The sequence below is a fragment of the Gymnogyps californianus genome, chromosome 13, assembly GCF_018139145.2.
Source record: "Gymnogyps californianus isolate 813 chromosome 13, ASM1813914v2, whole genome shotgun sequence".
In the NCBI taxonomy this organism is placed as follows: Eukaryota; Metazoa; Chordata; class Aves; order Accipitriformes; family Cathartidae; genus Gymnogyps; species Gymnogyps californianus.
In genome coordinates this window covers 17,265,334-17,282,954 of record NC_059483.1, presented here as the reverse complement: position 1 = coordinate 17,282,954, position 17,621 = coordinate 17,265,334, and the positions used below count along the sequence as shown (strand labels likewise).

The 17,621-nt window shown below is 49.2% G+C and overlaps 1 protein-coding gene across 3 annotated transcripts in view; it reads right to left on the bottom strand.

The window, feature by feature from the left end:
• The window catches only part of POC1A (POC1 centriolar protein A), an 82,011-nt gene that overhangs the window by 52,666 nt on the left and 11,724 nt on the right, over positions 1–17,621 (bottom strand). The window contains exons 1-2 of one of the 3 annotated variants that reach the window (XM_050904483.1): positions 3,601–3,660; positions 1,926–2,010 (exon numbers count right to left, since the gene is read on the bottom strand). In XM_050904483.1, the coding sequence (XP_050760440.1) occupies positions 1,926–2,010; positions 3,601–3,618 (103 nt within the window). In that variant the 5' untranslated portion in view covers positions 3,619–3,660. Of the gene's footprint in view, positions 1–1,925; positions 2,011–3,600; positions 3,661–17,621 lie in introns of those variants that run through there. The other 2 variants (XM_050904481.1, XM_050904482.1) reach the window with 2 other exon arrangements.

The following is a 17,621-nucleotide window of genomic DNA, read 5'->3' as shown; positions in this document are numbered from 1 at the left end:
TAAAGTCTCAAACAATGACAATAAAAATATCCCTTCAAATAAATTTTAGTGTCTAAATAATAGAAAACTTTGTAGATTTTCCATAGGCAAATACAGAATACACACATCTTAGCCTGCCAACAAACCTAAGCTACATTTGTATCTCTCTACCCGGGTGCCAAGTGGGGCATATCTCCAGGGAGATCTTAAGACATTCCTAGAAAAAAAAAAAAGAGCAGTTTGATGGTAGGTTCTGACATGGCAGTATCATAATTACAAGATGATTTCAGTTCATTAGTGTTATGGCAAAATACCAAACAGATTTTGCTGGAAATGTCCTTCTATTTCACAGTCATTTCAACACAAAAAAATAATAGTCATCTCTGTTCCTGCTATTGATTTGGGATTAATATATGCCCACTTTAAACAGGATCATTCAGTACGCATGTCCCCTAATGGGAAACAAAAAACCTTACATATTTGTCAGTTCAATTGTTGGTTTTGTATTTCATACAGGCAACACCTTTCCTTAGGGATATTAAAATTTAAGGGGAGACAACTGTCTAAAAGTAGATTGAGCACACAGCCTAGTGTCAAGAGATTTGAATGTTAGTCATAACAACACTAAGTCATTGTCTGGCAAGGATATTAAGTTGCAATATCACAGCTTGCCCAGGACTGATGTTAAAAAATTTAAGGAAAATAATGCTCTTACATCTCAATAAAGCACTTCAGTATGATACTGCTTATATGTGACTTGTTGGCAATAACTATTATCCTTAGTGGTTTGGGCAAGGAATCTAATGGAATAAAAAGACTGAGTCCTCTAGGGTTTGGTTGTTTTATTGGGGGGCGGGGGGCAGGGGGAGGTGGACAGGAGGGGCTGGACAGGAATGCAGAAAAAGAACTTTAAAATCTCATAAGAGTCAAGTACACACGGCTGACCCAACAGTACCTAAAAAAGAAAAATTCTTAGAATTTGTTCCCTTTCTTACTTGATCTCATTTACTAAAAATATCAAGAGCAACCATTTCACAGTCTAGATGGAGGTGGCAAAGGCCCCCGTACTACTTCTGAAAGGCCATTCAAAAGCAATGCTAAATTACATTCAGAGCACCCTTGCTAAACAGAGATCTGCACTGACTGGATAAAGTTTTAGGGATACACAAACAGAATCACAGACACAGAGCAGAGGGAACTCTTACTCTGCAATCAAAGATGCAGGAAGTGGAAACAAAAAGATAGCAGACAACAATAAAAACAGCAGCAGGGAGAGAGGGGGTCCAAGACAAGTTTGATTCATTTTCATTTCCTTACAGCTTCCAGAGTGTTGTGTAGGCTGCAAGATCCAGAACAGGATTACCACCTGCTAGACTGCTGCATTTCTATTTACTCATGCCTACTGCACCCACTGCCTACCAGGTATATTGCCTCAAACTATCATTTCTGCCTTACCTTCTCTGCGAGCCAAAGCAATGTCCACCATGCCACACCAACTGAACAGCGACTTCACTAAGAGCTAAAAACCCTCCCGGTTCCTACTCAATGCAAATGCAGTGGACTACTGGATAGCAACTAGGACATAAGCCTTGGCATAACCACAGGCAGCTGTCTAAAGGGGAGAAATGGAAGACAGAGGGGAAAATAAGTAAGGTTTTACCTTAAGCTGACTGCATGGGAAAGCCAGGTATGTGAAATGGTAGAGGTCCCTAAAGCTCTAGCAGGGGTGGCCAATTGTGTGCACCCTATGGTTCAACAACAGGATTTTTTTTTTTTTTCAAAGCACATAGAAATGTTCATCCTGAAATTCTCCAAAATCTCTTCATCATGAAAACAAGTTCTTTGCTCTTGTAGAGCTCAGTACCTCCACTGCTCCCTCCATTTAACTAAAGCAGAGAAGCTCTTTCTTTATCATCTGGCCATCAAAACACAGAGAGACAATTTACCCAATTGTTTCTTATTGAGACTGAAGTCCACACTAGTGACAGCATCTCTGTGGCCTTTGAAGTGTCTCTCCAGGGACGGATCTTCCTAGAAGACAATAACATTCAGACACTATAGATTAATAACCATCTTCGCACAATAAAACCATTTTATTTCTACGACAAGTGAACCAAGCCACATAGTCATCCCACAAAAGCCAGGTAGAGATAAGAACACCATGCAACATAAAATGTGAATTTCACATGTATCAACAAACTTTAAAAGAGGCAAATTATCCAAGCCAATAACCCCCCTAGATCTTAGGCGACTTGCACAAATCATTCATGCATTTTTACAACATGCCGCTGCTACAGAGACCCCAAAGCTGACTTTAGAACAGATCAGCCTTGTCAATGACTATCTGAGCAGGTAGTCAAGCTCAGCTTTGCTCTGACAGCTGCTCATCTCATCCCAGGTGTAGCCAAGAGGCCACTGTTTGCACAAAAGGAACAAATTTGCAAGACTTAACACACCTGTTGAAACAGACAGGTAGAATCAGAACTGCAGCAAAACAGACTGACCCACTACCCTTCCCCTACATCTGGGGAACACAGCATGTCCCTACACAGCATGTTGCTGCAAAGGCCAAACAAAGCCTGAGGTCAGAGGAAAAAAAAAAAAAAACACAAAACAAAAACACCGAGAGAACCATTACAAGAGGTTGTAACACTTGAAAATTGTCCAGACTTCAGAACAGGCTGATCATCCTTCAATCCCTGCTCTCATACACACAGCCTCTGCCTCCCTAGCAATCCCCACCACAGCCTGCTCCCCCTCAGGACTTGACCACAGCCCCAGCCTGCTCAAACAAGCACCCAGCCCCAGAAGAACGGGGCTGACCGCCTCCTACAACACCCAGCACCAGCCCTCCCCAGATCCAGAGCTCCCACCACCTGCACCAGCCCCACCCCCCCAGCCTAGAGGTGACCCCACACACAAACACAGGCCAATCCCAGCTGCAACAGCGCCCCAAGACCCAGGGCTGCCCCCCCTGAGCCCCAGCAGCACTAAGCTTCCCCAAGCCCAACTCTGTCCCCAGTCCCTCCCAACCCCAACTGTATGATGCCACCCCACAGCCCAAGCCCAGGTAAGCCATTGCTGCACAGCCCAACTCCAGCAGCACTAAGCCTCCACTAAACCCAGAACTGCATCCCACCATCACCCCGGCCCCAGAGCCCCCAGGCCTTCCCCTGCACAGCCCAGCCCCAGCAGCCCCAGACACAACCCCCCCGGCCCGGCACCAGGCCTGTCTTTCCCCCTCACCCAAAGCACCAGGGCTCCCTCACCCCTTCCCCAGCCCTGCACCGTGCCCACCTCGCCCCCCCCAGCACTGCCCCAAGGGCCACCCCCCATCAAACCTCGAGCCCAGGGACCCCAGGCACCCCCCCTCCCAGTGCCAGGGCCCCCCAACACTCCACTCGGTCCCAGAGGCCACATCCCCCCCCTCCCTCACCTTCCCAGACGCCCGGGCTGCCCCCGACCCGGCCCCAGAGGCCCGCCGAGCCTTCTCCCTCTCAGCGGCACTAAACCCCCGAGCCGCAGTAGACCCCAGCCCGAACCCCCAGGCCTTCCCCCTCTCAACCCAGCCCCGGCGGCACTAAACCCTCAAGCCGCAGCAGGCCCCAGCCACCCTCTCACCAAGCAGCCGGCTGCCATGACACCTCCCGCGCGCCGCAGTTCGGTTTCCGCGCCTCCCGCGCCCCGTAGCAACGGTTCCGCCCTTAAAGGGGCCGCGGCGCCGGGCCGGAAGGGGCGGGCGGGGCATTTCCGGCCGTGGGCGGGGCCTGCCCACAGAGGAGGGCCGCCATTACAGGCCCGGGAGCTGGAGCGGGAACGCGCCGCAGCCGGTGGCCCGTCCTTCTCCTCCCGCCAGTCAGGCTATAAAGCAAGCGCGGTTGGATGTGTAGGGAACGGGCCTCACGGGCCTTGCTATGAAAGTCGGTTCCTCTGAGCACAGCTGGCCCTGTCTGAGGGTGCTCACCAGTGTTACGAAAATCTTCCCTCACTGTTACATCAGTCAGTCTTTAGAGTGTGAAAGTGCATTAGCTCTGTTAATATATATTAGTTCACATTATACATTGCTATGTAAGGAGGTAGGGAAATTTTACTGGAGACTCGGGTGTTGTTCGTACTTAAGTAAAACAAACTAAAGGACGGCCCTGCCCTGGGCATGAGGTTTGCGCTGTGTGGAAGCTTAGAGCTGTCCGTGAGGGCTAAAAGATGTACCCCTGGACAACCGAGGTAACACCGGCGTACAAGCCCCTCTGACACGGCTTTGAAACCCTCCCAGCATCATACACAAGTAACTACAGCAGGACCAACTCCAGGGACATTTGGATCAATAGACAAGCGGCAAGAATGCTGCAGAAATAGAGTTGCTTTGCAAAGTTTTCCTATGATTAAGTGATTAGTCGAATTGTGTTGTACCTGAACACTTGAAGGGTGCAAGATCCCCATGTAAAACGACATTCAGGATGCCCCGATTTGGCTGGGACACCTCATGCGCATGAATAACGATTTACCCTTGTAATTCTAGGCTTCGTATCCTGGCCTCTCGCCTCGGTCAGCACAGGCCAGTTGTGAATTTCCATAACGTAGCACATTGCCCACACCGCTGCCAAGACGGCTTTTTTCATCCCATTATGCCTCTCCCCAGCATGGTTCTTATCGCATCAGCAGGAAACACGCTTCCTAACTTCGTGCTGAAGTCCAAGAAGAGCAGAACTGCATGTAATTCTCCTGCCTGTATTTTACAGGCTCCCTGTCAGACCGTCAAACGTTGTGTTCCTTCCTCTTCATCCTCTGGGCAGGAGATGTGCCAGTTCACCTTATCTGAATCACTCCTGCTTTGTTCATAAATGCAGAGCACTTACTTGTTTGGAAGCCTTATGGCTTAAAAGCTGAGTTTTTTGGAGGAAGCTCATTCTACTACGTGAAATTGGGTTAAAAATGAAATGGATTGTTCTCCAGTTATTAAGGAACTGAGAGCTTCATTCAAAACACGGGGAATCCTCCAGCTTTCATTCCAGTGTTAACAAACCACTGCAAAATTACACAGGTCTGTCTTTGTTGTTGAAAACTGCCTGCTGCAGCGTAGGGCGGTGGATGGGCTCTAACACAGCGCTTCCCAGAGCACAACCAAGCAATAAGGACCTTTACAAGACACATTTCAAGCTGTGCTGAAGTTGGACCAGAAATTATTTTACTCCCACTCCTAACTGACAGCAAAAAAGGAAAAGAAGTTTTCCCTAATGTGAATCAGCCCAAGCAATCAAGCTCCCCAATTCTCAGAAAGCAATTGGTCATGTATTTTGTCTAATACATGGCATATTTGGCCTTTTCTAGCTTTTTTCCTTTTTATTTTTTAAGATTAATATCTCTAACTGAGAAGTTGCTTCATGCAGGGTTAAAAAACATTAACTTTCTTAAGGAAAAGCACAGTCAAGTGGAACACCTGACAATTTCAAACCTTTTCCCTATCAGCCAGGACATTTTGCTTTGGGCAATGTCCAAACACACCTCTCCCACCGCCAGCTGCAGCTTTTTCCCCCCTAAATCAGACAAAAGCATCAAGGCAGTCTCAGCGTGCACTGGCTGCACCCACAGCAGTTGTGATCAGTCCCTGGGGACAGCACTTGCACCTCCCAGCACCTCCATGCCAGATTCCAGTGAGTGGGAGAAGGACACAAATCCCCGCTGTGGTCATCATTGGTGCGAGGCTACGTACGCCGCTGCCAGCCCGCAGTCACTGCCCACACGTTGCCTCTGGAGCCTACTGACGTCCCTCGTGGCCACAGCAAACCAATACTGGTGCGATCCAGGCTGCCATGGAGCCATAAACACAATCCCATGAATTGTTCTCCTCAGGGAAGCCATCCGTCCTTCTCCCTCCTGCATTGCCATCCCGTGGTTGACAGTCTGCTGGTTCAAGGGTGTTTGTGTGTCTGCAAAGCTCTCCATTTCCCCCTGCCCTTTGAGTTCTTGGGTCTGAAGAGGTACATTCCTCCCTCAGACATGGCCTTTCTGCCCACATAGCTATAGATCTTGGATCTATAAATCTGAGGCAGTTTCCAGCATCGCCTAATCTGTTCCTCATGAAATTCTTTGGCATTTGACTATTAGCTTTTCTTTCTCTGCATGGAAATAAACCAGAACACAGAAAAGATGCTAAATATGCCCGAGGCGCTAAAGAAGCCTTGTACAACCCATTTTAGAGAAAAATGGAGTCAGAAACATGTTGTGGTTGCACTCCCACTTATAAAAGCAGGAAATGGGAACATGTGCTTTTATTGAAGGATTCCACCACCCAAAAAAACCCCCAACCCACCTTCTAGATAATACACTAGTAGCATCTATGGTGGCCATGGATGGCTACTTCACTTACCAAGTCCTCAGCCCTGGGGTGCCACTGCATAACACCAACAGCTAGAGGAAACAGCAGCCCACGGGCGAGACATTCACACCTGCAGCAGTCCAGAACAAATGGCAAAAGAAAAAGAATTAAAGAATATTCATGCCAAAGTCTTTGGGAAAAAAAGGGCCCTCAGGAGCAACGGGCACACATCAGGTCCTGTGGTGGAGAGGACAGGGTCTTGAGATAGCCCAGTTCAGCCAGGGCAGCGCTGGGCAGGCTCTGTCCGAGCATCCCAACATCTTTGTGGCATTCTCTGCCCTGGGTTTGGGCAGGATGGGATTTTCCCATCCCTCAGAAACCGTGGCCCTGGGACGCAGCCCCCTCCCAACGCCCCAGCCAGGCAGAAGGACCTCAGCCCACGTGCTGTCACCCTGCCACAGGCAGCACCCGGGTGTCACCACCGGCTGAAGAGACACGGCCAGCAGTGTGACTCCTGCTTTTCTTCAGCTGACCACCTGAGGGCAGGCTGAGGCCCCTTCCAGCCTTCAGTTTTCTGAAGGAACAGAAATAAGCAGGAAAATTGGATAAAATACAACATGATTTCATTAAAGATGAATCATGCCAAACTAGTCAGCTTCCTTGTTAAGACTACCATAACTCTGGGCGAAAAAAGCGTTGAGCTAGCCTCCTTCAAATACCACTTCCCAGCTTGCAACCCAGACATTATATAGTAATCCTCAGCAAGTCCTTCCCTGGGGTTATTTGCATGAGCATGAGTCAGGAAAAGAGCAGAAGCCCCAGGATCTGCCACCTCTATCATAACGACAGAGCCTTGCACGGCCAGCCCTGCCAGGGCTGCGGTCCCTGCACGCTGCAAGGCAGCACAGAGCCACGTTGGGCAGCAAAGCTATTGCACACCATCAGACCCACCCAGAATTCAGGTGGGTCGTTCTTGCATGAAATTACAGCTAACCTTTGACTTCAAGCCCAATTCAGAAAGCCCTGAACTTCTCGCTAGAGTGAGTGGGTCTAAGTTTAGCAACTAAACTGAATGTTTACCACTTCTGTATTGCAAACCCCAGTTCTCACGTGTCTTGTTAATATGTAAACTGCTGAGCCCACCAGTCTCTCTACTTACTTCTGCAGTTTGAAGAATATGCCAACTGGGGGACAGTGTGCTAGGCTTCAGAGAGCCACGATGAGACTGTTGTCCTGGAAAAGCTGAGGTTCTCAATGAGACCAGTGGTGGGAAGAAGTATTTGCCATCTACAGGGGAAGCACTAAGAGATGTGGAGTTGGTCAAGGCAATGCGCACAAGCTAAGATGGAACCAGCAACCACACCCAGGTCTCCCAGTCGCTAGCAGCACTCTCAGAACAAGGTCATCCTGTCTCCATGACCACCACGATCCCAGCATGCGTCTTCCACGGCTGTTTTGTGTCCCATCCCAATATGCCCTAGAGATGGAGGCAGGGGCCGTGAGCAACCAACGCTGCAATGCTTTGGCATATGTCAACCCAGCCGGCTGGGATGGGACAGCCACCCTGTTATTGCCACTTTGCATCCAGAGAGCACAGCAGGGATTTAGGCAGCCTAAGCAGACAGCTACATGGAGCCAAAAATTGCAGGTGCAGATCAATGTAGTCCAGAGACTTGCTGTCCATACTTCCCTCATTGCTGCTGTGGAAGGAGGCAGCTGCAGACAGTTTAGGCACTGCAGAAGAGACCAGGTCCACCGAGGAGCTCGGCTAATGACAATGACGTGGTCCCATTGCTTCCGTGGGGACATGCTGCTTTACATCAGCTGAAGATGTAGCTTGCTGCCACATCAGTGATTTTCTCTCTTACTAATGACTTCGTCCTCCCATGTGTGCCAAACCCATTTATTTACAGCCCACAATTTTTTTCTCCCACCTGCCTTTGTGCTTCTTTTCCTTTTTTATGGAGTTAAGAAAAAGACAGGAGAAAAAAATCTTTTCCTCAAGTAAATCTCTCACTGACCTAAATGCAAATTTGTTCAAGCAAATTCAGAGAGCTTTGATCCTGTGTGAGTCAGAGGGGAAAGACTCTGCTGCTATCGGATCTTTTCTGCTGCGTAACAACTAGGCAATGAAGCAAAAGCCACAGGAGTTTAAAGGGGAAGCTCAGCCAAAGGTCACTGGCTGTCCTAGGTGCTTGTTATCAGAGCCTTGAAAAGAGGGAGGAAGGTGACATGAGCTGATTATAGCAACAACTGGAAAAGGCTGACAGGGCTGGGGGAGCCCGTCACCCCTCCTCAGCACTCAGCATGCAGGGGTGCTTTGCTGTTGTAAAGCAAAGGGTCAGCAGAGCGCGGGCTCTGGAGCTGCTCGGGCCACTGAGAGAAAATTTGTCTGTCTCAGATCTGAAGCATCTGCTAGGCAGAGAGCCAGAAAGCGCTCTGTTAATTGCAATACCGTATTTTATTTGCTGCCTTGTCTTTGCAGGTCATTTGTACTACTTTCACTGCTCATCCATATAGCTGAATTGGTGAGGAGAAGGGTGACAAGGGGACAGAGACATACTGACACCAGGACATATCCTGGAGCGCCAGAGGAATACACTGCTACTCCCTGTGTGAAGCTATACAGTTCTTCAGCCATCCAAGAGCGGTGGAGGGAAGGGAACTCATACATGCCTACAGTTTCCAGAACCAGCCTAAAGGAGGAGAAAGATTCAGGAGTGAGAAATCCTGGCAAGCTGGATCCAGCCAGAATCCCATCAGCAGCTTTCTGGGCATCTACAAAGTTGTCTCTGACCACTTACATAGGTTCTAGTGTCTTAAGCCACTGTAAGATCTTCAAATTGGTTACACAAATGTAGATCAAACCCACCTTTAAAATATCTCCCAGTACAGGTGGCCCCAGCTCTGCTGATCTTGCTGACCAAGGGCAGGCGGCTGCTTTCAGTCCCCAAACTTTCTCTGCTGTTGCCTGCAGGGGTGAGTGGAGTTCAGATTTCGCTGAACTTACGATTGCATCAACCCAGAACCCAAAGTGCACGGAGACTGGTACTAGGAAAATGCTAGCTGAGTTCACAGGAGTGAAGCTGAGACCTTTGGGACATGGAGTTCCCCACTCGTGGGGCATGCGCCCAGCGTCCACACCCGGCAGGGGCATTGCCGCACAGACCCTGGTGCTGGGGCAGGCCTGGCCAGAGCGGGTAACGCTGCACAGTCCAGCACCGCCCACCTAAGAGACCAGAATGGTATTATCAGCCTGCACAGTGCTAGAGGAGCATGCTTTGAGTTCTTCATCTCTCTCCATTAGGCTGCTTTCCAATCAATGTTGATCACTGGGCTGGATCACATTTGGCCTTCACTTAAGCCTTTAATCTTGTCGAAAATCTTTGTCCTAGAATATCCAAAGTCCAAGTCCTCACTCTGCAGATTAGAGGAGGGTATCCGTCTGCCCCTGCTAAAGGGTATTGAGTTTCCACGCAGAGTATTACATGGGAAGATCCACAAGGATCCACACTCAGCCATGCCGAGAGCAGAGTGGGCAGGAGGACGTCGACCTTTCCAGAGAAACTCCTGTTGACAGCACTGAGTTTGGTCAGCACAGGCAAGCACGCAACCATCTCGTCCTTCTTCTAAAGCTCTGCACTCCCAGTGGCCTTGCACCTCCTGAAGACCCGGGGTGGCCCTCTGCTCTCCTTTCCACACCATTCCTGCATGCTGCGGAGAGGAATGGCAGATCAACATGACCAGGACAGACCACAGAACAAAACCAAGTATCTGTTGCATTTGCTGCCTTTACATGCTGAAGGGAAAGATGCATCTGATTGAGAAAAGTCAGAGCAGCCCTGGTTCCAACCAGCATTAACTCTGTGGCATCCACCTAACCATCTCCCCTGCAGCTTCTTTCCCCTGTCTGACCAGCTTGTAGAGTTACTAAAGCCAGACCTTCTGCAGTGAATTTAACTGCATGAGGGGACAGCGGTCCTTTTCATTTCCAAGCCCGTTCAAGGCAGACAGAACCGGAGAGGCGGTGTGGGCCAAACCAGTTGCTTCCTTGCATGGATCATTTCCCCTCCCAACATCTCATCCTGAGAGAGAGAAAGAGGTGCCTGGCTGCTCTTCTGTGCAGTGCCAACAGGAGCTCAGCCTTTGCTGGACCTCTTGGTGCTACCATGACATTGGCGCATGCTTGTGCCGGGACGCCTGTCTTGCTGGGGCAGCCCAGAAGCTCTCCCTGCCTGCAGCTCCAGCAGGGTCGGGCAGTGGGGAGGCAGCTGCCTGGGAAGGAGTTTGGGTGCTGCTGAGGCTGGGAGGTGCTTTAGCCCAGTGCTTTGTTGCTGGGGAACTCCGAGGGGGAGATGCCGGCGTGTCCTGCCGTGGAGCTGGTACAAACACCACCTCCTCCACCCCAGCAGCGGCTCCCCATGCAGGCTGAAGACCTTGGTGGCTTCCTGAGGGGCAGCTTTCCTCCAGCTCCTCATCCAGATGTGATGCAGCTGTGGCTCTCCTTTTGCATCCCACTCTTGGCTTGCACCTTGCTAGCAGCTGGGGATGGTCCTTCTTAAAGTTGGGGTTGTAGTAGAAGCGCAGAAGCTAAAAAATGCAAAGAAGAGTGAGTTGCCACCAGTTCCCGCGTGGGAAAAAACCAAGGATATGAGAACTAAGGCTTTTGATCACAAAAGACAAAGGTGAGCATTGAAAAGGACTCTCAGGGGCGCTGGAAACCTCAAGCTTGGGCTGTCTCAAATGTTACAACATAGTTAAGTCATAACCAATCCTGGGTTTCCACCTGAGAAAGAAATGAAGGTGAGGACATTTATGGCCATCCCCATCTCCTCTGTTGCCAAGGCTTATCTGATTTGAACATCAGTCTCTCCCACCAGTTCCTGTGCAGAGGAACTGATGTACCTTTCTAGGAGCAGGAGCGGCTGCTTCTGCTGGAAATTCATCCCCAGAGTTAGACAAATCAGACACCTCTGGCAGTTCACGCAGCCCATGGAGGTTGAGCTGACGATGGAAGCTTTCCATGCTCTCCATTTCAAAAACTCTCCCAAGTCCTCTTCTTGCCAGCACTTCCCTCTTGAACATTTCTTCATTGATGGCAACAAAGACTCCATCATCAACCCACCAAATGGACTGAAACTCGTCACTGTGGGCAATTTTCCAGAGCTGCTTGAGAAAGGAGAGGTCTTCGGTTTTGCCAGCACTCTCCTCAGAAGAAGCAGGAGTGTCTCTTTCAGTAGTGCTGTCATCACTCCAAGCTTGGAAAGACTCTTCTTCCCTCATTATTCCTGCAGCAGCGTCCCCAGCTGCTTGATCATCCTACTCAGGAGAGGCAGGAGAAGCTGAGCCTGACGACTCCCCCAGCTCGTCCAAGGAAGAGGAGGAGGAGATTTCAGCTGGTGATGACTCCCTTTGGAACCATCCAGTCTCGTTTGGGCTCGACCTTTCTTCTGCAACCATCACTCTGGCCAGCCAGGCTTGGTCCTGCCAGACACCAACCAAAGGCTGACTGGTACCAACTGGTGCCGACTGCAGGTTCCCATGGGACATTCTCAAACATCACTGTGGCACCCATGCCGCGTGGCGGTGACATGGCAGGGTGGAACTCGTGACCTGGCAGAAGGGAGCAGCAAGAGGAGAAGTTGCTGAAGAGCACTTGTTGCTTTTCACTCCCAGAGCCACCGACGGTGGGACTCCAGAGCCCAGAAGTCCATAAAGCTGTGTTGAACGGCTGTAGGCAATGCGAGGACCGTGCTGTGTCCGGCTGCATCCAGGAGTGGGTCTGCAGGGAGGAGCAGGGATGGCTGCAGAGTTCAGCATCCCAGTGCCCAGTTTCTGAAGCTTTCCAGCTGGGCACCTCTGACACCTGCAGAAACGTCCTTACGGCCTTTGCTGTGCTGGTGGCTCTTGAGCTCCTGCTTCACAGCCTTTGGCAGAGAGTGGGGAGCAGCAGGGCTGGGGCTGCAGCCAGTGTCTGGAGTGCTGGGTTTGAGGGGTCCTTCCTCAACCCAGACTTTGCTTCACCTTCCCCACGTGTTACCCTGACTAGGTCCCTCCTAGTCCCCTTTATTTCCCTCTGGGTTGTGCAGCAGTGTGGGGAAGTCCGTTTCCCAAGCTGAATGAATGCAAGAAAACAGAAATCTCTTCCTATTTGCTGCCTGTTTCTTCTCTAGACAGAGAAGGGCTCTCTGATTTGAAGAGCACTGCTTCTGCAAGGGAACAGGCATGTGCCCAGGCGATGCTCCCCTCCCAGATTTCAGCAGTCTCCCAGGGGCTGCTCTGGAGGATCAACTAGAAGTAAAACACTAAGAGGGTTGCACAAAGGAAATGGAAGAAACAGGAGGTGTGCAACCCCCCCCTTTCCTTGGTTTGGTTCCTCTGCTTTTCTTTGCTCTTTCAAATGTAGGAATGAAAGCAACAAAATCAATCCTGCTCTGTAAACCTTTTGAATCAACCCCCTCTCTACAGGATCAGGAGCTTTTTCTGTAAAGGAGAGGATCTGATCTTGAGAGCCCAGAAGTCAGTAAAGCTGTGTTGAACAGTTGTAGGCAATAAGAGGACCGTACTGTGTCCGGTTGCATCCAGGAGGGGGTCTGCAGGGAGGAGCAGGGACGGCTGCAGTGTTGGGCATCCCAGTGCCCCCATTTCTGAAGTTTTTGTGATTCACTGGAGAAACATCTTACAAGCCTTGTCTGCACATTCTTTAAAAGCCAAGCAAAATACTCCCATCTCTAAACACTGCAGGACTGCACAGCAGTAATTTCTAGTCTCCCCAGGCTCTGACAGTATTTTTGCTCCAAGAGAAGCCTAATGGGCTGGTGAAAGATCAGCATCTTTCCCTCTGAGATGCATGGCCGCTTTCGGAGGAGCCCACCATACAGCTCAGCCCAGCCCAGCACACCAGGACAGTCAAGCTGTGCCTGATATGGGTTGTCATAATCTTTGTCACAGCCATCAGGCACCCTCGTGCTCCAGGCATGTGGTACCGCGACATGCTCCGACCTTTCAGTGCGCTCCCTCCCCGGCACTGGCTGCATTGTGCCCTTCATCCTTGGGCTTCTCTAGCCCTGGAGGAGTTTAACTGGGAGGAAGATGTTTTGCCTTTTGTTTCTTATATTTGATGAGAAAGGGAAGGGGGTGCATGAAGAAATTTGCCCTGAAATACCCTCTCTGGATTTGAAGAGCTGGCAACAGTTTTTCCTGAGCCAGCTTTATGTGTTTGACATAAGCTATACTGACCCAATGCTCCAGGCACTACCACAATACTGATAAAGCTCCTTCAGGCCAGCATTTAAAGATCTGCGAACAAGGACTCTTCATATGCCCTGAGATCTGTCCTGCAGCTGGAAAAGCTCCCTGGTAGCAAACTAACCTTTCAAAGGGGCTATGAATACTTCTGTCAAGCAAGGGGAAAGGGTTTCCCTTGTTGAAACACATTGCAGCAAGCCTTTGTGCGGCGTAAACCCTCTTCATGCCAGCAGGATCGATGCAAAGGATCAGTCTATGGTACCTGGTATCTGAGCTCCTGCTTCTCTCTCTTGCAGCCCATTGTGAGGCAGGTTGGCTGCAGCATTTTGTGAGCTCTATAACAGGGGAGGCTATTTCTAAGGTGACAGAGACCCAGCAGACAGCTGAGAGCCCAGAACAACCCCTGAGCTCACCTTGTTAGCAGTCCCAGGTTACTGTTCTCTAACAATCTGTTCTAAGCAGTGGCTAAGTTTGGAAACGGTGCTAAAAGCAGTCTTGCCGCTATCATGCCTATGAATGAAGAGCTTGTCAACAGAGGGAGATTCACCAGCAGCAGGACAAGGGAGCAGCACAAATATTACTGTACAGTATTTCCTCTATAAAATGGTTTATATCTAAGCATGAGACCTTCAAAATGCTGTTATAGAGCTTTAATACTGCATTAAGTGCTGGGAAATGGGAGGAGCAGAGGGTATTTCACCATCTAGCTTTAGACTTTTGCAAATGGATGTGAATCCTCCACCCAAAACACAGATTCAACTAACAAGCCAGTTCCTAACACGTTCTGACCCTTGAAAAATGTCCATGTTCAGCTTTTGGCTTTCACTTTATCTCCAGAAAATCCTCAGCAATTTAGGCTTGCTCTGAGGGTGAAGCTCACCAAGTGTTCACACAAGCCAAGGAACAGCAAGGAACATGCCATTGCTGGCCACAGGGCAAACCCTTTGGGGTGGAGAGCCAGGACCCAGTGATCGCAGCCACCTCTCCCATCTCTACCTTCAGGAAGCGACTCGTTCCGTTTTCTCCTGCGAAAGCAGAAAGGGGAAGAAAGGAGCTGGTTGTCACAGGAAGATGGACAAGTCAAAAAAAGAGAGGTGCTACAGCTGCAGTGAGTTTGAGATGTGCTGCTTTGAGTCATCCTGAGGTGTAGGAGAAGCCACTGTCCCCTGCAGCACCTCAGGCCTTCTCAGAAGAACTTATTTCCCACAAGTCACCCAGCCCTGCATTTCTTGGTCAGGTTTACTCCCTCTTGGAGAGGGGACACATTCCTCTGCCTCTGCCTTTCAGCTCAATGCCAGGTCCGCAATGCGCCTGGTAGATAAACCAAGCCCTATCAAGACCAAGAGCATTCTTGTCTATCACTGTACCTTGATCCATTGTACAAGATCTTTTTTATCAACTCCTGGAGACGTGGGAAGCAGCTGGAACCTGGGATCCATGGGAGGAAGGGACAGCATATCAGGCGTCTCAAAAATAGAAAGATCAGAAAGGTTAGGCTCAAATCAAGTGAGGCAGACAAAGCCCATAACCCCTGCCAGGAGGATGAGCAATGCAAACAGTGGATGCCTGTATCTGAAGTAGAGATTTTTTCCCAGTCACAGCAGAGGAATGTGTTTTAAGCAGCTGGCTTTTGGCCTTCTGTTTTGTTTACTCTTCCAAAGACAAAACCAAAAGTGACACCATATCCCACTTTACTGAAGCACAGAAGGAAGCATCTGGGAAGGGGAGGCAGAACATGACAAAGTCCAGACCAGCCTAAAGGGAGACACGCACAAACCCTCCTGCTCAGTCTGCTGAATATGTAGATATTTATCTACACAGCCTGCTGCCACAGCCGAATGGAAAATACCTGCTGGGCTTTGGGATGCTCCAAGCAGCCAGGAGAACAGGGGGAATATCACACTCAACTGCTCCTCAGGGGTTGCTTGGTTTCTTGAATAACCACCACTGCACAGAAGGACCAGACCCTCAGCTGATGTGAGCAGTTTCCACAGCCTCCACCACAGCTGCATTCATACTTACACCAGTTCAAGAGCCGCATGGCTACTGCCCATTTTTCAAGCTCGTGGTAACTTTTAACCTGTACAAGTGGAAGCAGAAGAGCAGAATGAGGAAGTGATCCACTGAAACTTGTCCTGTGTGAGGGACTTTCCTGGAGAACCAGCACGAGAACGGTGCTGCCTGCCCAGAGAAGTGCCGCACTAAACCAGGCGCTGGAGAATGGCCAAGCACTGGTTCAAGCTGGGTGCTTCCTTCACAGAAGACAGTACCTCTGCCAAGTGCGGGCAGTGGCTGAACACTGTTATAATTAGAGCTGAGGTGCCAGGCCAGTCGTTTCCAACTCCTGTTATTTTTATTACATGTCTTTCAGTATTTGTATTCACCTGAAGAGATCCGGTGTCCTATTTCAAGAAGTAGGAGAACTTCATGCTAAGAGCATCCAGTGTTTTGTTTTCCTAGTTATGCAGAATGGTCCTCATCGCAAACCTAAGTGCACCACAAAGGCTCATAACTAGAAGGCAGAGGGGAAGGACCCCACTTGCTAAGTTAACTTCTTGAACAATTAGGGTTGGCAGCATTAAGTTCTGTCGAATTACTCCAAAGGTAATTTTTCTAATCAGCAAACGTTTATTAGAAATTGTAGAGGTACAGTAAGGGACTGGCACAGGGAGGGATAGGCTATTTCATCTGCAACTGTCCTGACCTTCAGGGAAAAAATTCTCCAGCATAACAGAGCTGCCATACTTACACCATGACAAAAGATGTCAGAAATTCAAGCTGTTGACATTACGGGATACTTAGCCAAAATGAAACCTTATGCCTTTCAAACTGTAAGCTGTAAAACCCAGCAAGTTTTATGACAGTGTGATATGCTATCCTAGAGTCTAGAGGGCAGGAAAGTGCAGCTGACCTTGAACACACAATACTAATTTCTTTGAAGGAAGTTCATTTCCAAATGATGTGGAACTCTCTAACTCATTGCCAAGTTCTGGATCTAAACCAAGCAAGTTCATAAAAGGGTTAGACAGATCAATGCAGAACAGGTTCACCAGCATTTTTATGTCCTGGGCTGTATCCTCTGGCTCAGGGGATTGCCAGGGACATACTGCACACCAGCACCTTCCCTTAGTGTCTGCTGCTAGCTGGATGGACGTTTGATCTGACTTGCTTGTCACATACAGTCAGCCAAGACTCAAGTATTCGAGGCTCAATTTTGTTTGCACAAAACAAAGCCTCCTCGCCTGGTGGTGTGGGATTTTACAGGCTTGTTTCTCAAAGAGTCTCATGCGTTTAGTTCTTCCTTCTGTCTCTTGTGAGCCTGAGCAGAACACAGGCCACCATCTCCAAAGAGGGCAGACACCTCCGCACAGGGCTGCTCTGCTTCTTGTTTGTAAAGTATTACAACACACTGTGCAAACAAACAGTCTAACCTCAGATGAAACAGACGTCTTAGATAAATCCCATGCAAGGGATTAGTCATGCTGATGTTGCAATCATTGGTGTCATGGATAAAAGTGACCCAAAGAAGAGGAGTATGACAATCTTCCATCATGACTTATTTACATTAACTATAAACAAAGACTCCCAACTCTCTTGTGCTAGCCCAACAACTACTTGCACCTACCTGTTGTCCGTTATCTAAGCTCAGGACTATGCTAGAGCAGATTTTCTGCCACACCTCTGGAGTGGGCTGCCTTGGTTCTTACAACTTCAACCAAACAGAAAAACATGATGTTTCTTGCACAGTTACAGGAACAATTCCTTGCTGCTATAAAGATGTACCCTCATCTCACCTCCAGATGACATAGTTATAAGTTAAAGGTTCCTGGTGCCAACCACACCATAAGCTCTTACATAGGCAAACATCCTTGTTCAGGGTGGTACAGCACCAAACACTGCCCCTGAGCTGGGCTGTCATTGCTGTTCTGCTGGTGATATTAGCACTCATGATGCTTGCTCTGGGCTTAGACCGTGGGGAGGAGTCTTTAGCATTAAAAAAATTTCCTAGTAAACTCATTAAATTGTTTTAAGTTAAACATATCTTTTGTACAACCCCTCCCCTTCCCAAGTGAAATAC